Genomic DNA, 22,074 nt, shown 5'->3' with positions numbered 1-22,074 from the left:
AATATTGAGTTGAATACAAAACAGACACCGTTTTTCCTATAGGTACAACACCTATAATATATCTAATTTTGTTTTATGGGTAATTCTTTGCAAATAAACAATAAGGATTTGTTCCAACTCATAACTGCAAACAAATAGGATATATTCCAGACAAGCTCTCCCACCCACAATTTAGCGTTTGCTTGTTATAGCCAATATTCTATTCTAGCTATCTGAATTCCACTTTGGGTTTCATAAAGGAATGAGGTCATTTCGGCTTCCAGGTGACAAACTGTCAGGTGTGGTTACAATGAGCGAGATGGCGGAGGCGACATGCTGAAATAATTGCCATTGGAGAAACGCACAAGTTCATTCAGCTCAAGAGGTGAGCAGTTTTTCTGTCTTTGGGTAATCCCATCACCAAAGGCAGGTCCCACTGGTGCTGTCTGTGTAAGACTGAATGACTGGGCCCATGAGAGGAAGCTGATGTGTAACACTACACTGCATTGTCTTGAATCTTATCCTAACTTGGAGTAGACAGAGAAGTAGATAATGCAGACTGATTGGTTCGCTTTGGATAGAATGAACATTACATTGTGAAATAAAATGGGGGATCCATTCAAAATCATTTCATATTAAATAGGATACATATAACATGGAATGACTTAAGCCAGGTAACTAGAATGAACACCTATAATAATATATAATATATAATACCAATACCTGATCAAGAAAATTTAAATGTATAAAGGCACAAAGTTATTGCATTCCAATGTTCATATGAAACGTTTATATAATAGTCTCTTGAAATATTACATTGAAAGCACGATAGCATTTATCGCCCCACACGGTGCAAGGGAACTAGGTGGCTGTTATCACCTGCTTATCACCAATGAACTAAAAACTTCATCACTGCACGACTCATTTCCGTTGTAAACCAGAGGGGGGAGAAGTCTATTCAACTTATGATAACAGTGGAAACATAGAGCACTATTTTCAGTTAGGTATGTGGATGTGGGTTATTAGTGCAGAGTGTGGTTTGTGATGAGGTAATGTAGTAGCAGAGCATACGGTGCTAGAGGACATGTTGTTGATATCTACAGTTATAATATGCTCCATCACTCACATGATTGGTTATGAATGTCGTTGATCATGCATTAGGCGACTCTTCTTTAGACCGAGACATGTGTAAGCAAATGACAACTGTGAGATAAGATCATCACTCGGTTGCAGAGTCTACATGGACTTTGTTGAATAATTTTATCAAATAATTGTAATACATTTAAATCGTGAAAAGAGATCTTGAAAAGTGCAAGCAAGTGTGTAGGTTATCATCATACATGATACACCATCTTTCTCTCCCCCTCTCTCTCATTTGGCACGCCCCTTTTAAATGCATATTAGACGCATTGGAAGCACCGTAAGCCGGGAGAGCGCGTAGTAACCCGACGTATGCAGTGCGAAACATACGCACAGCAGAAGGATGAGGCGCGGAAGACGACATGGTTGACCGATAAGACGGATTACAAACGGTTTTTTACTCATAAAATGCAATATCCCACCTACCACAACGTTAAGCATCGCCACCGCTTGTATTTTAAACATGGATATATGTATGGTGACTGCAACGAAACGGTAAGGTCCTGTCCAAATCGTTATGGGCATCATATGTGCATCGTTGTTATACTGTCATTGCCAAGCAGAATTTCAGTTGATGGAAATCTCTCTTTTTTGTATTCTAACCTGAGAATAATTGTCACTCACGATACGTGAGGACAGGACACTAGAGTGCGCTCATCAAGATGCAGTTATTTCATGGGTTCTTTGCCGATGCAAATTAAATTAGTTTTCGTAGTTTTGAAGAGGTGCGCACATCTGTCAAAGCTCTGCCCTACACGAATGAATGTGCTGCGCAAGACGTTGCTTGAGTGTGTGAATAGTGCACTGTCTCTGTTTCAATAACAATTTGTCCATTATAACTGGTTGCACAGTAAACGTTGATGTATTAACATATAACGACACTGCAGAACTATACTTCATACACTCCTTTATGTTAATTTGCTTTAGTCACGTTTGCATGGAAGCAAGTGTGCTTCTTCGCCTTTCCCGCTTTAATAGTTGCCTACAATAATGATGCATCGTTCGACGCCTGATTCCTTGTAGATTCGCTTGTCTTTTAACTGCGTTACTAGAGATCACGTGATTGTAGAACAGGGAAAATACACTTCTGTGGGCATCCCAGTGTTACAACTAGATTAACCTCAAACCGAGCGTGATGAAATGGCTCGCGCGAGTCACGTGGTGGAGGATGCTGAGGGAGTATACGTCATGCTCTTAGAGCACACTTGATGTGGCGGATGCTAAATTGTATGGATCTACCCGAGCATGCATCACTCGAGCTGACTTTGACTCTTCAACTGATAAATATAGTTGAATAGTCATGGCTAGGTTTGTAAGGACTTCATCCTCTTGGCAAATCCGTGTGAGGTAGACCTAGCCTATGCGTTTTAATAGTATTTTGATGCAGTAACTTTCACTTTTATCCACTGTCAATGTGTTTGTCCAAGTCCCTTCTTTGTTCTCTTCTCTCTTTGCACAACCAAATGCACTTGCACACACACACACACACACACACACACACACACACACACACACACACACACACACACACACAAAGTCCAGTGAACTTGTCCTTATGTAGACACTCTCAGTTCGAACACAGACAAGTCTTCATACCATGATGACACACAGCACTATAATGTCCTATCAGGGCCAAACTCACATTTTGCTGGTCGAGATGGACGCTCCCACAGAGGGGAACCAGAGAAGTATAAGTGGCATCTGAGACACATGATTCGGAAACACACTCCCCTGCTGCCTGTCTGCGACGAGCCACCGTACTGTATATGCTGGCACTGCAGAGGCCTGTGATAGGATCAGTATCGACCCATCCCTATGATGCCTTGGCCTGAAAGCATATGGCACTGCTGCTTGCAGAACACAGACGTACACCGATATTTTTAGTCCAATTTCCTCCCCCTGGCCGTACGAAGGACCAAGGGAGTTCAGGGCTCTCTCTTTTTCTCACTCTCTCTTCTCTCTTTCTCTCTCTCTCGCTCTCAATCATACAGAACGGATGAGAGCTTTGATGTGTTGCCCTCAGCGCCCATGCCCCTTTTTAGCTGTGATGATATGGGTCATGAGGCACCAACAAAGCCCAGCTTTCTCCACGGAGGCTTGGCCTGGCGGTGGCTCGCTGAGTGGCACACACTGTGCCGGGGTCCCTGCCATGCGTTAGCATGGAGTAAAAAAGGCAGCCCTCTGACTCACAGAACCAGCTGCATAGCCCATGGATGTGGGGGTGAGAGAGATGGGGGAGAGGAGGAGGGGGAAGAGTGTGTGTGTGTGCAGGGGAAGCCTCCTGCGACACACTGAGGGATGGGATTTTGAACCCCCCCCCCACCCCCACCCCTACACACACACACACATCCTCGCTGCCTACGGACATGCTCCAGCCGGATGATGGAGAGACTAAGAATTCCAGACTGTGGTTAAACGATTCATGCTGAGGTCTTTCTATGTCAACATTGAGAATTGAGTACAAGCTTTGATTTCAGGGTTTGGTGAAAGACTACTATGAAGAAATTGCTGTTGGTTGTTTAGCTTTTGCTAATTTGCTCATTACAAATTTGTGTTTGCGAAAGTTTGGCAGGGAGTCTCAACCTCAAAAGAAAGATTAATATCACCCCTAATCACACATTGTACAGTGTACATTGGGTGGGGTATTCAATAGCATATAAATGACCAGCCTGGAAACCTTTCAAACTGAAAGCTCTATAGCTCATTATGCACAACAACAACCTCAAGTAATTTTGCTTGGGTACATGCTGGAGTGGAGTATTATTTAATGTTCCTTTGATAGCATTTCACCATATTTCACTGTTTGACATTTTATATCTGACATTTTTTATTGGATGCTGCATGGTGTTTGTGGATTTGGCTGTCCTTGTAAAGAAGAAAAAAAAAAAACAGACAACAATGTTTGTTCAACGGATGGAGTGTCCTGATCCCCACCGTGGAGTTCTATTAAATTACTGCATGTTGGATACCGGGGCGTGAGTGGATTAGTGAGATTAAGGCCTGGGGGTCATAGAGAGAATGACAGTGCAGACATTGGACCAAGACAAGGCTATAAACAGGTCAGAACGCTGGCAGGGAATCGGATGCCAGAGGATTTAACACGACTAGTCAGAAGACGAGGAGAGGGGAGAAGAGAAAAGAACACAAGCCGAGAGAGGGAGGGAGGGGGAGACTAATAGTGAGTGATTTGGCAGTCCAGCCACCACCACTTCATGCCTGATCTCCCCATATCTTCTGATACAAGGAAGGGGGGAGCGCTGTCTTGTGAGGCCTTCAAAGAAGAAGACAAGGTTAAGCGATCCGGAGTGAGCCATCAATGGGTTATTAGCCGAGGGTTATGAGAATGTCTGTTATAGCCCACCAAAGGCAAGAATGTTGTATATACTTTGTCAAATAGTAAAGAAGGCTGCTGGATATCAAGACATTGACTCTCCTTTGGATTTATGTCATCCTCTGGTCTTTGTTGTCATCAAGTGAAGGATGGGTTTTAAATGTAATATTGATAGGTTTATGAAAGTGGCTCTGTAAAATATTTTCTTCTCCCCAAAGGATAAATAGGGTGAGATAAGAATAGAGTGACAAGAAAAACACAGTATTTTGAGATCTTAAGTTGAAGTTGAATTGGATTTGGGCTGAGGGCTATTTCGCAGCAACTACAGAAGCCCATTTCTGCCAAACAGCCACTAAAGTAAAGTGATACTAAAAATGTTTAGATACTGAGTAAATATGCTGAGATTAAAAAGTAAAAAGTATGATGTAGTAGGTCTAAATCAGAATTATGAGATACTTTGCATCTCATTATTGCAATTTCTATCTCTGAATTTTTACTTAATTTTTTGTCCAAGTGGCGGAAACAGGCTTCCATAGAAAACTGCCTTGTTTTCGGTTGTGGCTATTGATAAGCTGAATCTGGAAAGTATATTATGGGATAATGTGAGATCGTGGATGGATCAGTCCAAGGTCAAATGACCATAAAAGCATAAACCTGAAGGTTTATGATAAAGTCTGGCAGATGTCAGTATGATTAGTGGCAATGCATGAGTAGGGGTACTCACCAGCCACGCCCCCATGGACAAGTGGACAGCTGTCAATGCTAATGGCTGGATAATACAGTGTTAATATAGAGGTCTTTATCTTGTCAGATTGGATTTCCGCTGGTGATGATGAAACAGCATTTGCTCTGTTGGTGGCACATGCCAGGGATGTAGTGGTTGTGGGTTTTCACAAAAACACATCGCCTCAGTCGCTATGCTGTTGCATTAGCAATTAAAGCTTCTCAGCCAGACGTCACTGTCACACAATCTTTTGCAGCAGTATGGTGAAGCAGATCTCGATTTCATCAGGCCATGTAAAAACAGTGTGGCCGTGTTTTCAGCAGGCAGATCTTTTTCGCTATCGTCTTTCTGCCTATAAACAGTGGTTTTATTTGACTGAACTGAGACCAATAACTGACTATGTTTCTCTTCTTTATTACCCAGTTCTCACACTACCAAGTCAGAGTCTTTGAAAAATGATCATAATATAAGTGCTAAAAGCAAATTATTCTTAATAGGTTGACGTTTTTCAGATCACTTAGGTCTAAATGGCTTAATGTTGAACCAAAACTGTAACAATGCTAAAAAGTTTTGGCCTTTGGAATGGAACACAATATTGTGTAATATATTATTTAAAGATATTTACTTTATATTTGCTTTGTGCCAGAGAGAGGTATATATCCATCTTAATTCATTGAATACTTAAATGGATCTCATACTTAAATATGGGGTACATCGGTTCAAATAATGGATCATTATAGGCCTGCACATTATACACCATAGCTAAAACAGTGGTATTTTGTGAATGTGGCAAAACTATGAAATGTTCCAAGGAACTTACTCTTTAAGAGTGTGTGTGGGCGTGTGTGTGTTGCAAGGGTGGGTCACGATTGCCAGATCACAGGCCTCAACAGATGGTCCTGCGAGAGAGAACTCCCAGGAGAGAGCCAATAGAAGGACATTAGTATGGTGCCTGTCATCATCATTTTACTGAGTGAATGTCACAGCGCGGCGCTCTCCGGACGATTGGCCGGAATACAGTAGCACTGGGCCTCACCTCTGCCCTGCTTCCCAGCCTCCTGATCACAAGGACCCCATGCTTCTACCAGCATTTTTCCTCCCTTGTCTGGATCACGCTTTGTGTACGGGACAATTATATCTGACATCCATAGATTTTATTACAGTTATTTTATCGAGACGGTTGATTTAGGGCGGTAATGTGTGGATCCATTCAGAGGACAAGCCATTGTGCTCCGGTACAAACAGACTAATTACACAAACACTAATGGAGTGGCAGGCCACAGAATGGGTTCCTTTGATGGCCGACTCATTTGGCAGAAGACCGAATCCATGCTGTGCGAAAGGCCACCGATTGGCACAGATTGCCCGATGAGTGGTGGTATGACACCAGTGAGTCAGAGGGGAATGAGACTTTTGGCTTTTGTTTGCCTTCGAAGGTCTGCTGTGTTCATGACAATGACAATGCCCCTCTCCTCCGCAGGCGAGACCCAGGGGCCAACGAGCTATAAGATGTGTTAAGTGCTCATTATTATCACTTTAGGACACCGGAGAGTTCCGGCAGGCCATAAATGCTCTCAGAAAGGAGTTTCAGTGCCTTACCCACAAGTCTTCTCACATGTAGATCGAAGGTCCAGCAGGCATAGCCGATGACATGGCCAGTTCCCATTTTGAGGTATATCGATGCTGAACAAGGGCTTAAGTATTTGCTAAATCATCAGCAGCATTCATTCACCACAGTCTGTTTTTTTAGCAATGTCCAGTGCGAAAACAGTCACAGCCATCCAAGCTCTCCTATGAGATTTCACAGATAAAAATAAAAGCCTATACGTCATAACAGAAATCAGAAATGGAGGACATGCAGAGATAAACTGACTAATTGACTGATAAATGTCTTATCCATGTTCCGAGAGGAAGTATGTTTGATGTCTGTTGGAGGTAGAGGATGCTCAATGGAAGATGCAAGATGCAGCTCCTATTAAATAATTCACACCCATGTGTAGAGCCGAACAGGTTAAAAGGGTTGAAGTAGTGGCCCAGCAGGCACCGCAGAAGACTTTCACATCAGCATCTCCACACAGGAAAGTGACTGAAGCACTGTGTCAGTGATGGCAAGGGCAACACTTTCACTGCAAAAAGCAATTCAAAGAACCTGATGGATTCATAAATATGAATCTAGATTAAGGATCGTCTCATTATTTGCATCAGATGTAAACCCAGTGTTTCCCTTTTTTGACCATAGGGAATGTCGAACCAGTTAGTACTGATTTAAACATTAATCAGCCTTTCAAACAAACCAATGAGGACTATCAAAATAATTTTAAATGAAGACGTGGTGAGGAACATAATCAGCAAGTGATGTATTAGCCCGTAGAAAGCATGTTACACTTTGCGCTCGGCTTGACTGAGTGTCAGCAAAAAATGTGCCTGTCTTCACTGTTCACTTTGGCATTTCCAACTTGGAAAGAGCAAATACAGTGGTGCCTGTAGAAAAATAAATAGGGAGCTCCACAATGCGAAAGCGCCTGGAGGGACCACAAGGACTGCACGTAGTGCCGTGAGTCACCGCCAATGTTCTCATCACGCCGCCGTCTCGCTGCAAACTGCAAAAGCGTTTCCTCTTGCCTCTTCCTCGCCGCTCCCCCTGCACTTGTGCTGAGCTGTTTGCAAAACAGTGAAGGGGCTAATCCTATTACGGGAGCCCCGGCACGCTCCCCCTGCGGCTGCCGCCGGGCCCGACGTGCGAGCCCGATCCAGACAGCGCACTCCTCGGAAATTACTGTGTCATGCGGCCTCGTTTTCTCCTTTTTCATCAGGTTTTTATGTGTGTCTTGGATTAGTCTCATCGCAGAAGAGGCATGTTGTTTACACACACACACACAAACACACCTCACAGTCTTATGATCAGGAGAGATCATGTGAAGGTGCCAACTGAGACTCTATGTGTAAACATCTTGGGAGGGGATGTTTGTACGGCAGCAGGATCCACATTAGCATATGACAGGGGTGTGACAAAAGACACCTCCCTCAGGAGTCTCCGCTTCCTCCTCTGTTTGGGTGATGCAGTCTCGATTGCCTGAAAGTCTCGAAAACTTGTTCTCCGTGTAGCAAATTTAAAACCTAAACAGGCTTTCTGAAAGCTTGGCGATGCGCGAAATGTGCTAGGGGCTGAACTGTGTTTCCACGGGGCTGAAAGACCTGTCAATAAGTAAGGTTTATGCAGTACTGTGCTGAATAGGCTGAAGTGGTGGAAAGCACGCACTGCTGTTTCACAGCAAGCCTGTCCTCAACTCTCTCTCCCCCTCAGCACAGAATCGTAATCAGCAGAGCCTGTTTGAATTGCGGGTCGACAGGAGGCCTTACAGATGCGCATTGTTGCTCTGATGGTCTGTGTTTGGTGCACAGCCGGGCGCACGTCTGTTGTGGTAGGTAGAAACCTTGATCATCAAGTGTGGTGGAAAGGAGGAGAGACAGAGAGAGAGAGAGAGAAAACGAAGAGCGAAACGAAGATGTGGTGGTGAGGGGAATTCTGGGGCATCTGGCAGCCTATAGTGGTCTCCCCGGAGGCTCTAATGAGGGGATGTTGCTATGATGCAGGTGGCCATGCACAGGTGCGGCGCGTGCCTCACTCACCCCCGCGTCCCCCGAGAGGACGCCCTCTTACCTCGCGCTGGTGATGTCAAGGCTCTCGCCGGGCTGACAGCACGTTGCTGAAGCATCTGCTAGTTATTGTAGTTAAATCTCCACCTTGAATGTGGGAAGACTGCTCTTAACAGCCTCTCTAGAGCTAGAGCATGGTACACTTGTCATGTGAAGACAATGTATGAGCATTCATATAATTTTTATTATCCAGAGTACCAATTTACTCTAGCACACAACCAGCCATTCTCTTTATATTTTACTTTAAAGCATTACTGTTTAGTGTGTGCCAAGTTTCTGTGATAGCTCCTACTTAAGGGTGGGGTATTTTTAAGCTTTTGCTGGATGTTTTGATGTCAGAGTTGTCAGGAATTGAATAATATGATTACTTTCGGTCCCTGACAGCCTCGTCCCATGAAATCCAGAGCCATTAGAAATGACAAGATGGCCCAGAACTTGCAAGAGGAAGATATTTTTAGACTGTGCTTCTTGTGCTTTTTTCCTCTAAACCCCAACTTCAGAGGATGTGCTTCCATTCAACCAAGTGTTCCTTTGTGAAATTTGGATTCAGCCTATTAAGTATTTCGTTGAAGTAATCACTCTTGATTCAATTGGTGACAGAATGCTTCCTCCACCCTGAGATAGAAAACAATTCTCTCTCTTCCAAGGGCGTTGTGAAGTCTTGCCATACGTTCTTAAATGATTATAGTCATATACTGTTCTGTTGCTGAGGTAACTGCATCCATTAGCAACCATACTGTAGTACCTTGGTATGAGTTGGGTGGTAATGATACCACTGTGGCAGCAGTGCCCTGTAATTTCCCTCACTATGCAATTTCAGATGGTGGTTTGATACAGCAAATAATGCATACGGATGGATCTTAGGTAGCACTCAAAACCCACCTCCCGTCTTTTTGAAATCTGGCTTCTAATTGTCAGAAGCTTTTAACTTGGTGTTCTTTCCAACATTCCCAAACCAATTAGAGTTTTGCTTAAGTTTATGTAATACAATGAGACCTTGAAAATGAGCTGAGCAATTTGGTATTTATTGTCAATGATAAAGGAATACACCCAGGGTCAAAATGTCTGTTACTGTGAAAAGATAAGCGTGTAAAACAGCCTTCAAAAAGGCATAGAGATGATTATTTAGAAAACTTCTGATGCTGAATGATGTGGTGGGGACACAAGATTTTCTTTTCCTCTGATGACTCCCACGGAGGACATACAATATATTGTGCAGGTGTCCCCAGAACTGTGGACCACCATTTCTGAGTCTGCTAAATCTTGAAGGTGTTTTGGAGTTTAATAGTAATCCTGTTTTCTTGTACTATTTCACTTTTATTGCTTTTATATATGTTTTAAATAGCCTTGTTTTTAGCATGTATCTTATTCCTGTTCATTTTAATTGTAAATAGTGTAAAGAAGCTTTGATTGAGCTTCTGTGAAAAGGTACCCCCTCCTTTTCACTAACCCCCCTGACCCTTCCCGCAACATTTAAACTGACTGGTTTCCTCCTACACGCACAATCATGGAAACACACTTACATGCACACAGGCACTAGCTTAACAAACACTTACAGCTTACACTTCCTGGTCTACTATCTTTAAACTATCTTTCCCCCAAGGAACACGAGCACCCTGTAATTGGGTAATTGGGTAAGGGAATGTGGCTGATTGTGCAGGGGTGGTGATGTACTTTTATAATTGTATATTGCAGTGTTATTTTTATTTAATCAAGAATATATAATAATGTTATTTTTAATGGTGTATGTTGATTTATGGTTCTAATGTATGTCTAAATTATGTTTCTGTCTAAATATGGTTATCTACCAATTTAGGCCAATTGGTGGCTTTATTCAAAGCCAGGGTTTTTCGGCTAGAGGGGAGTCTTGGAGGGAATCTTGGGAGAGGAGTCTAGGAGAGGTCTTGAGTCTGGGAGTGTATTTTGGATGCGACAACTTGTTGTGAGGTTGTCTTGTGTGTTCTGAAGTAAAAACTTTTACTATGACATTAGAAACCTGTTGGTTGATTCTGTTTTGTTTCTTTTTTGTTTGCTATTTGTCAGAGCACTCCTTTTTCCTGCACTGTAAATAAATTTGCACTCCACCAAAATCCACATTGCTTGCTTGCTGTGTCATTTACTCCATTACCACTTCACCTCAGTAAGTCCTAGCTGCTCATCTTGTGTGTGGGTACTGCAAGGGCTATATTTTCACATCTTCTTACAGCCTTCTCCTGCTTTGTGGGCATTTATGCTAATTTTCAGAGTGCTACTGTAGGCCCATGGCTGCTGATTCTGGGATCTTGGTTAAAAAATGATCTGAGAGCCCAAATCTCTTGGGTTGCCCACACGTTTGCATGGTGCAAAACACTTTACACTTACAGTATACACAAAAGTCATAAAGTAATCTTGCTTAAATGTTGAAAACTGTTTCAGATTTAACTTCATCCTCTACTCAAACACTAATAATTTTTGACCAATGGTGCACAAACCTTTGCAAGCCACTTTATATGCCTATAATTTTATTATTATTTTATGCTAATCAAGGGCTGACAATAATTTTATTCTGTCAACTCAATGAAATGAAAGTGGATCAGATATTAGTTCAGAACCTGGCAACAATTGTCAATACGTTTGACAAGCAGTCATTTGGACAAGTACTGGGTTCTAGACTGGAGGATTAAAGGGGAACATGGGAGCAAAGTAATAACTGCACTGACAGAGGGACACTTGCTCCAGAAAGAAGCTGACACCAGTCTTAAAGTCAAGAGAATATATGAGCTAATGGACCGTCCTCAACATGAGTAATAGCCAAGGCCAGACATAACTCAGAATATGGGCTGTTATAATATAAAATGTCTCTCCCTTTTCATGTTTGGCCTGCTTTCACTTCACCGTAACACTGTATGTCAGTGAGAGCTTCACAGTGCACTACAGCCAGCAATTACTGCTAGCGAGATAAACAACATCTCAGAAAGAGCTCCATTCAAATGCACTTCTGGAAAGCAGCCAATAAAATGTTGTGAGGCTAGTTTATCAGAAGCCCTCTGAAACCAACGTGCAGTCATTACATCTGGTTGGTCTCAAATGCCTTGTCTCTTAGTGTTTTGTCCATCTGAAAAAAGCCTCCTCTGTAACCTGACCATGTAGTTTGCATGTCCACGGTGCAGCTAAAGTACTCACTGTGACTGCAGTGAACAGATGGTGGTGCACTGAGATTTTTTGCAAACTCGTTTTGTAATGAGTATGTAATTACATCAAACTTTGGTTGTAATATACCATTAAAATGTCTGACAACACGTGGCTACAAGCTTAGTACAAGTTCTTCCGGTAATCTACACTAATCAACACAAATCGGTCATGGCTTGTGATTTCTCTTCAGGCCATCTAAGTAAGATTACTTTTGTGTGACTGTGTTCTCCCTTTGTGGTTTTTCACTTTATGGCAGAAGTGACTATAGGTATACAAGCTGTAGAAGGTGCTTTTACTGTGAGGTATTATTATCAGCAAACCAAATAGTTGTGTAAAATGAAAGTGTTTGACAGAGGTGCTGTGACACTTAGCTATGTAATGTGCGTTAGACACTTTTATATATTTATTTTGTGTAATGTTCACTTAGGAAACATGTCTTATAAAAGTGCAACGGTGTTACATTTTGATTTACAAGTTTCTGTATAATAAATAATTTAGATGTTGCACCAGCACTGCATTGCCAACCAAAAGCTTATCAAATGTCTCTCTCTCTCTCTCTCTCTCTCTCTCTCTCTCTCTCTCTCTCTCTCTCTCTTTCTTAGGGTGTAAAAACCCTTGAAAAGATTTAATGGAGAAAACAAGAGAAGTCCCATTAAGATGACACGCACAGACCCACCTGATCTACTGGTATCAACTGTGTATCAAGACATACAAGTGAAATCCCTTTCCACACACACCCAGTCCTCCTGTCCCTCTGAACAATGTGATTCCCCATCTGCCAGCACACTGGAGGACAATCGGGACAAGAGCAAAAAGAGGCACTGCCGTAGCTTTGATTTAGTCGGGTCACTAGACAGGCCCAGATTCAACTCTAACTCTATGGAGTACCCACATAGAAGGGCTGACCGCTATGTGGCTCATCCAGATGTAGCCTGGAATGCCTTGGGCCGCCAGCAGGGCCAACATCGTTTTTCCTCGCCTGACCTTTACACCCATAGACTGACCCCACAGCCAATCAGTGCAGAAATGGCCAGTGAAATGGTCGTTACAGACATGAAGAGAAGGGCCAGGTCGAAAAGTGCCACAAGGGCACAGGCCAGTCTGACCCCTGTGTCCTTTGAAGGCTCCCCGCCCGTGGGAAGAAGGGGAAGAGAGACACAGAGGTTACCACGGGACACAAAGTGGAAGCCTGAGGTGTCGCCACGCCGAGAGTGCTCATTCGCTGCAACCAGAGCGCTCATGCATGAGGTGCACCCCATCAAACTGCAGCCCCAGCGCACCGACACCAGCCGGTACTCCCCAGTGTTCACCCCAGAGGGACTAGACGAGGGCCGGCCGGATAAGCCTGCTACTAGCCCTCACGTCAGGTGCAGGGTGGACATCAAGCCAGACGATGCAGCCATGCAGCAGTCTGGACGAAAGCCTGCAACACCCAGGATGGACATACCTTGGCAGAGGTACCCAAGTGGACAAAGTCGGAGTCTAACTGTGCCCCGTCATTTTTCAATGTCAAGGACACCGACACCCACAGACTCCTTCAGTGGAGACTACAGGCAGGCGTACCAGTATTCCCACAGTATGCCAAACAGTTACATGCACCCTGTGGAGATACCAATGCAAAGGATGCCTTCTCCAAGGGAGCCGAGGGAATACTATGGAAGGGAAAGAAGGGCTCATTCCAGCCCCAATGTGCCAACTAAATTCTTTTATGCAGAGGATCTGGGGAGATATGCTACCCCTGCACCTCCTTCAGCAAGGACTTACTACCATGAGGACCACTTCAGCATTCCCAGCCAAAACCTCACCCCCAAAGTCCAGTATGTACAAGACCCAAGGACTCGACTGGTACATACTGTGCCTGCCCGGCCATATTTTGCTGAAATAGACACATGCCAGTATCCACCACAGGTGTATCAAAAACCTTACGCTCCAAGCGAACCTGGGCCATACATTATTCAGACACCCCCTGCAAGGTCCTTCTACGGAGATGATCCAAGGACGTACCAGATCAAGACGGCGCCCCCACGCATTTTCTACACGGGTGACCCCTATGCACCCCCTATGGAGCACCACATTCCAGCAAGGGCATACTACACTGAGGGCCGTCAGCGTGCGCGAGTGGTGCAGCCCCAGCCTGATGACTGGTATGGCTCTGATGTGTCAGGCTATTCTACACATTACCCTTCCTCTTATGTCTCTCAGGTCACTCCGACCCGAGTCAGGCAAGAACCGGTGCTGACCACCTGGTATGCTAATCCCTGCGTTGATGCAGCAAGGCCAGTCCAAGAGCCGAGACAACACTCAAGGTCCTGGGACAATATCCTGAACACACACGTGGAGCAAGAGCAACCTCAAGCTGCACCACGAGGTCGCAGCTACGAAACTCTCCTGAATCAGGAGAAACAGACTTCGTCCAAGGAGGACAAACCAAAACCTGTGGTTGTCAACCTATCTACATCACCAAGACGCTATGCAGCCCTGTCTTTGTCCGAAAACTCCCTCATTGACAAGAGCCCGACAGAAGGTGGGAAGAGTGCATCAGGAAAGCTTTGGTACGTCACGCCTGAGATCACCATCACTGACAATGACATTCGACCAGGAATCCTCACAAAATCAGAGGGACGCTCAGCTAGCTGGGATGTGCTTGATTCTAGAAGTGCTCCAGGTCGGGATGATGCAACCGCACAGGAAGCAACAATGTCCTGCTCAGTGGACTCTACCAAAGAAAAGACACACAACAGTTCGTCACTGCAGCAAAGCCTAGAGCAGCTTGATGAGCTTTTAGCGGATCTTGTCATTGACTACAAGCCTTCTTGTAGCGGTAGGCATAGCGAAGACCTATTGGGCCAACTCAAGAAACTAATTGACGATGAGGAAGCGGCATCTTTAGCCAGAAAGGATTCAAAGGCAGGGTCTGAGAGCAGTTGCCCTCTGGACAAGCAACCCACCTCGATCAGAATGACCCCAGATTCTTTTAAAGACATAGATGCCACCTGTGATACCACCAGAAGCACGGAGGAGTGCTCCCCAGATCAGAGTCCTGATGAAGATGACACCATGATGTGCTCCAACAGCAGGTGTCAGCGGACTGAGACACTGTTCAATGCTTGCCTGTACTTCAAATCCTGCCACAGCTGCTACACCTACTACTGCTCTCGTAACTGCCGCCGGGAACACTGGGACGTCCATAAAGAAAGCTGCTTGTATGGACGCATTGGTAGTATTTGCCGCCACATCATCAAGCACTGCCGTGAGACAACTGAAGTTCATAAAGCCTTCTCCCGAATCGCTAAAGTGGGCTACTTGTCTCGGGGGAGAGGCGTTCTGTTTTTAGGATTCCCAAATCCAGGATCATCTTCAAACTTCCTTCAGTATGGCCTGGAAAGCCTCCTCATGTCCCCAACGTACCTGTCACTCCGAGAACTAGACAGCTTCAAAGATAACCTGGGGGAGTACTGCAAAGATCTGCAGGAGGCTGGGAAGGAGTATGATCCCAATGAATGTTTCCTCTTGAATGTATCCATCGCCGTTGGCGATCAAGTGCCAGACGGACCATCACCAAGGGTCCAGAGCCCAACTGTCAGGAAATACGCCAAGGTTGCTCTGGCCTCCTACAGCCCAGAAAGGAAGGTTCAACGGAAAGAGAACGACATGGAGACGCTGATCCTCACGCCACCGCCGGGGACGGCCGACATCGACAAGGAGGGAGAGGAAGGGAGGAAGGCACGAGAAATCTGCTTTATTAACATCCAGCGAGAGCTGAGGATGCGAGGGGTGTTCCTACGCCATGAGTACCCACAGATATACCAGCAGCTCTGTGAGTTCGTAGAGAGGAACAGGAGATTTACACCCACTACCATCTACCCAATTGACAAGCGGACAGGAAAACAGTTCATGTGCATGATTATGGCTGCCTCGGAGCCAAGGACACTGGACTGGGTAGGCACCCCTCATCTTCTTGACGACATCATCTAAGCAAGTGCACCTTCCAATGTACATAAACAAATCTATATATATGTATAGAAATACATATATATATATTGTGATACAATACATATCTCTATATATTGGGCTTATTTATTATAAATGTTTGTAGATATATGTATTTTATTATTCACAAGAGATATATTCCCATCTGCGTGTGGTCAGTATTATTCATATTTAGAATATTGCCTGCCAAATGCAGAATAGAAGTAACTTCTAGTTTGTTTATCGTCATGATGTTACCAATCTTTGTTCACTCAGTTTCCTACTTTTCTGATTAGCACATATTATTTTTTCATGGTTGTACATACATGTTCTTGTGATTTGAAATGCCTTGGTCCAGTTTTGAAATAGAGACCATTTCTGTTTTTATAGCTTACAGTCATGCTGTCTCTTCTTGCATCAATGCACTTGAATGGAGGTCATTTTTTCCCTTGGACCAGTTTTACTTAGGTTTGGTTTAAGGTCTAATCTATCATATCTACTTTGGGATGCCATTCAGTTAAGGCAGTTTGTTATTGTCCTAGAAGTGAAAAAATATGTTTTCCTATGCAACCAAATCTGTTGAGGAACTCCATTTAAAGCTTATTTACTTTGGAAAACAAAAGAAATGATTGATTTTATATTTATACATGCATGGAAATATGAGAATATATAATACTGATTATATTATACGACATTGAGATATATTATGAAATGATGGTATATAACTATATTCAGAAATTATAATATACTGTGGTTTGAAAAAATAAACCAAGTGTCCACAATCAGATAATAGTCTTTTCCTGACAGATGTGAAAGAAGAGAAATCACAATGAATTTAAAAAAGGTTCTATAGCAGCAGGTTTGTGGAATTCACTATGAAAATAGATATTCCTATGGTTTCGTTAAATGTTGCATAAAGGAAGGTTTTTATTGTTTGGAAGGAAAATTTGTACTGCTGAAAACTCCTACAGATGAAGAGGCAGAGTATTATGTTACAAAGTCTTAATGCTGAGATGCTGTAGTGCTGTAATTTGGTATCTCATTTCTGTAAGTGATTTATCCTGTATGGGTTTCAACTGAAGTAAATCCACTGGTGCTTTAATGTATGCTTGGTAGAATTACTTGAGCAATAACTGAACTTGAAGGCGAAGTCGACTCAAAAGTATAGTTTGTATGGAATCATGCTATACACATTAGGTGTTGGCCTGTACTGTTCGATTTGAAACACTGTGAATTGAGACATCTGATGTTCATTGTAGAGTACTCCTGCGGTCTCTTAAACTAGTCTCTAAGTCCAAGGTTAGATATCTGTGCTGAATATGAACTGAGATGTTTTAACACAGCTGCTGTACTTTTTGTCCATAGACATTTGTGATCAGTTTGCCTCAATAGCTGTGTGGTCTGGTACTTAAATAAGCTTGCAAACAAGTTTGCTGTGTGTGTTTGAATGCATTGAGTATATGATATTTCCTTTACGTTTATTAAAAGGTATTTTCATGGATAAAAAAATAAGTAATTTTCTTGTCACTTTCCCAACGTAACTGCCTCCGACAGCAGTAGTGGCATTCAGGACAAGTTTTTTTTTGAGAGAGGGCCATGCCAGGAGGGCACAGGTTAGTTGAGTGAGGGGCATCTTGAAACGTCACCTGTGGTGTAGGATTATGTTGCACAGAGTTGCACTTTTAAGTGACCTTTTACTCAGAGTTTGGTCCCTATTTATTTTACTTCCTGTTAAATTTTTTTAAAACCTCTATGAAAATATGTCCTGTTTTTATTTTTAAAAAACAGTGCCCTCTGCTGTTCGTAATGAGTTAAACGTGTAGAATGACTATCACCTCCGGCTTGGTCAGAGTTTGCAAGTATATCATACTTTTTTGTTTTGTCAAGGTCTCTTGCATAGCACAACTCTCACACACGTCCTAGTACAAAAGCACTGCTAGACTCCCCATGGCACATGGTCTGAACTCACTTGCTTGGTAGAACCTGTGCGAAGACCTGATTGCATGTAATTCTATTTTTTCTATTTTATCATGACATTGATGATGATTATTAATTAACCTGCTTGACTCTTTGATATTTGAAAAATCTATGAAGGAAAACTCTTTAGGAGTAGTGGTAAATGAGTAATATTTTTTAAGATCATTGTGCAACTGTTCCTGTTATGCTGACATAAAAATATGGAGAAGAAGGCTCATATTAAAAATAAAACTCTTTAAACCATTGTTGTATTTTTTCTATGTCCATTCTCTTTTTTTGGACTGTTTGCTGTTTATAAATCATATCTAATAAACGGGACAGGAAGATGGATCAAAAGAAATGCCTGTTTAATTTCTGTGTGAGATGATTCTCAATCTGTGAGTGTGTGTGTGTGTTGTTCTTTTTTCCTGCATGTTCGTTTGCACATTTGCATGAGTGTGTCTGGTTGTGTGATCATTTTTTAATAAATATGGTATACAGAAAAGAGAGAGGACAATTAAGGTTCACAAAAGCTTACAGCACTCAAAACCAGGCCAGTGATTTCTTATTTTGCAAGATGATTGCACTCCCCAAACAAAAAAAACATGCTGCAACAAACAATCCCATCTTCCCCCTCGGTCTTTCTCTTTCTTTTTGCAGCTTGCATCCAACAGAAGAGCCACCATACATACACATACACACTCAAGGAGGAGAAAATCAATTTTGTAGGTGAATGGGCAGTCTGAATGAGGTAAGAGGACCCGCAGGGAGTATTAAGTGCATCTGTGTGAGGGTACTCCTCTTACCTCAGCTCAGCAGCGGAAGCATACCCTAGTGGTTGTGGTTGAGACAAGAGTCCTAGCATCGCTGGAAGGAGGCTTGACAGGCCAGAGTAATAGAGGGGGTATGTGAGGTGGGGGATGGGAGGTGGTTAAACTGTGCAACAAGCAGAAACACACACACATGCGCGCACACACTATGGTTGAACCCCAGAGGCATCATACTAGACCAGCACAACAGCTCTGTGACCTGGATGGGGGCTGAGGACATTGCTGTTATTTACTATGCACAGTGCATTCACAATACATTCCAGGGAGGGGTTTTCATTAACAACAAGCCATATTCATGGAAGAATATATACTAGCATTAATGTGAAAAACGTCTTTCACTACCAAATATGATTACATAAGGCAAACTTAATCCTAACGCAAGTATACTCCATTTGAAGGTGCTTCTAAAACTAGCACAGCTTTCACAGAAATCACTGTCGCAAAGAGGTGAAAATGACTTGCCGTATAAATTTGACAGCAGTGAAACAGTGACATCTGCTGGTAAGTCCTTTTTAAAGCAAACTCTCCACACATCCACACAGGAGCACTGCCTTAAACTGCTGAGATAATTAATGATTCAGGTGAGGTCCATCGTTTAATGCAACACCAGAGGAAATGAACTCAATTTCAGGGGTGACATAGTAATATTAGTCAGGCTCTCTGAGCTCAGCAGTTCTCCTCATGGACGATGCTTCCCCCCTCAGGTGATGCCTGCAAGTTTAAAATATGCTGTAAGCCTTGTTGTATCAAAAGAAACTAAATTAATGAGCTTGTGTTCACAAATGAATGAATCAACTACTGTCACTCAAGCAGCCCACCAGCTGGCTGCAAACAGCACTACATACAAGGGATATAAAACACACACACACACACACACACACACACAAAAATAACTAAGGATACACATATACACACAACACACATAATGCACTCAAAAACGTATCAGTCTTGAACGCTGATAAATAGATACCTTACTTTTGGCTGGACATGCTTTAAGTCCAAGGGCCCTATTTTCGCGACGCAAAAACCGACACACAGCGTATTCCTATCGTACACTCGAGTTTTTCGCCATGTCCTTCTCTTTTATTACACGATGCGCTCAGGGGTGTGGCAATTAACAACCTAAGGTGTGGTCTTGGCGATCTTACACTATGTAAAAAGCATTACGCCACAGACCAATAAAAACCTGGTCTATAGCGAAGAGCGCATATGAAGCACATCTAAAGACACACCGTCACGAGATGTAAGCAGCAACTCCTCTGCAGGATAAATGTCCTCAAAAACCTCGATAGCCCAGGGGCCTCAGGTGGTATTAAGGCGTCCCTGACTGTAATGGATTTTTAACAGGCTTTCCCAAAAAGTCTACAAAACAGCTTCAAGTCATACAGAATGCTGCTGCTAGGGTTCTCACGAGAACCAAGAGATCTGAGCATATCACCCCCATACTTAGGTCCCTGCACTGGCTCCCTGTAACATTTAGAATTGATTTTAAAGTACTGTTGCATGTTTTTAAATCACTTAATGGAGCGGGTCCAAAGTATTGTCAGACATGGTAGAACAGTATACAGTATATTCCCCCCAGACCTCTCAGATCCCAAGAGAAGAATTTGCTTATAAAACTTACTGTTAGAACAAAACATGATGAAGCAGCATTTGCCTTCTATGCAGTTCACCTCTGGAACCAACTTCCAGAGGATATAAGAAATGTACCAACTGCTACCTATTTTAATATGCAGGTTCAGGTATTTTAGGCGACTGTAGAGCTCCCTCTGGAGTCACGATATATTTACATTTTACTCTGCTGTTGTAAATAGTCTCGTTGGTTGTTCCACCTGTACACAATGAAATGTTTTTTTTTTTATGTGAAGGATTATTAACAGGCAAAAACTATCTCCAAAGAGCTATATCTGACAAAGTAATGTTTCACGATTCTTGCCATATGTCTTCGGGCTGCTATTCTTTAAGTTGCATGGCTGGTTATCTCGTTAGTGACTCGCTACGGCTGTGCTGTATGGCTATAGGTGAATGATTCTACTATTACAAGTTCGTTTACCATCAAATTGGCTTCGTAAAGGTTATATTAAGGTGAAAATCTCGCATAGTGTACCTTTAAATCAAGACTCAAGACTAATCTGTTCTCAGTGGTTTACTTTCAGTCTGACTACTTATAGCCATTTTTAATTGCATTCTGTGTTTTACTACTGTTATTTTATTTTATTTCATTATTTTATTATTTATACTTTTCTATATTATTTGCTCTCAGGGTTTTCTGATTTTTCTAAATCTTCTGAGCGCTCCTGGATATTTGCATCTTGGTTACCCAAAAATAATAGGCCCCAAGTTGTAGCGCACCCATAGGGCTGTATTTTGGGTAACCAAGATGCAAATATCCAGGAGCGCTCAGAAGATTTAGAAAACGCACCATCCTTCTATCATTCATGAACGCACACCAGCGCACGTTCATGCAAAGCATTACAAATTGCACGATTACAATGGGAAACATAATTAGAATAAAGATATTACGAAATACTGTACATCTCATGATGAGTAGTTATTCACCATCATTTGCAAATTGGTAATGACGGTTAAAAGTGATTAGGGGAGAGGCGAGAGACACGTATGGAGCACAGCTGAAGACGCACTGTCACGAGATATAAGCAACTCCTCTGCAGGATTATTCAGTCATTTGAGCAATATTAGGGTAAGTGTTGCTTTTTCCAGCCTATGTTTTCGGTGGTAACCCATTGTCAGTCAATAGTGAAAGTAACTGCATATAACTGTCTTGTCGTTGACTGACTCCTTGGTGAAGTTAGTTTCACTTTGCCAATGAGTTCAAATTAGCCTAGCTAGCGCCACCACTTATCAATGAGACGTGGTCTGGGAACCAAACGTTAATCTTCTCGTATTGCCCAGATCCGTTTATTGGGTGCCACGGATGTCTATCAAATGCGTCTGTGCATTGCTCATCATCGTCTTGCTTTCCCCCTTGTTCTGTGATTGGTCCCCTATCTCAGGCGAAAAATTTGCTCCATGGTCTCCAGGCTGCCTTAGCAGCGTGAATCAAATCGCGCGCAAGGCAGCATGGGAACACCCAGGCTAAGTTCAAATTTAGACGAGTGCAAATGCATGAAGGCTATGCTAGGTTTTAGTAAAGCATTCCATACGGTCTCGCAAGCAGCAAATGCGCCATTGAATGCCAAAATACCGATGCATTTATTTGACATATCGCGCTTTGCGCTGTTAGAGGGAATGACAGATGTCATTCTCATTGGTTTAAAATGATGTTATGCCCCAAACACATCCATATGACTGATTAA

At 42.9% G+C, this 22,074-nt stretch overlaps 1 protein-coding gene across 1 annotated transcript; it reads left to right on the top strand.

Annotated features, from left to right (window-relative positions):
* The first annotated feature begins 1,418 nt into the window (after positions 1–1,418).
* Positions 1,419–18,201, top strand: ajm1 (apical junction component 1 homolog). Its single transcript, XM_048259850.1, has 2 exons — positions 1,419–1,614; positions 12,605–18,201. The coding sequence occupies exon 2, from the start codon at positions 12,660–12,662 to the stop codon at positions 15,975–15,977; it is 3,318 nt and encodes a 1,105-aa protein (XP_048115807.1). The 5' UTR covers positions 1,419–1,614; positions 12,605–12,659; the 3' UTR covers positions 15,978–18,201.
* The last annotated feature ends 3,873 nt before the right edge of the window (positions 18,202–22,074 follow it).

This window comes from Alosa alosa, chromosome 12 (assembly GCF_017589495.1).
Source record: "Alosa alosa isolate M-15738 ecotype Scorff River chromosome 12, AALO_Geno_1.1, whole genome shotgun sequence".
Taxonomy (NCBI): Eukaryota; Metazoa; Chordata; class Actinopteri; order Clupeiformes; family Clupeidae; genus Alosa; species Alosa alosa.
The sequence above is the reverse complement of the archived record's forward strand: the minus strand, read 5'-3'. Positions and strand labels throughout refer to the sequence as shown.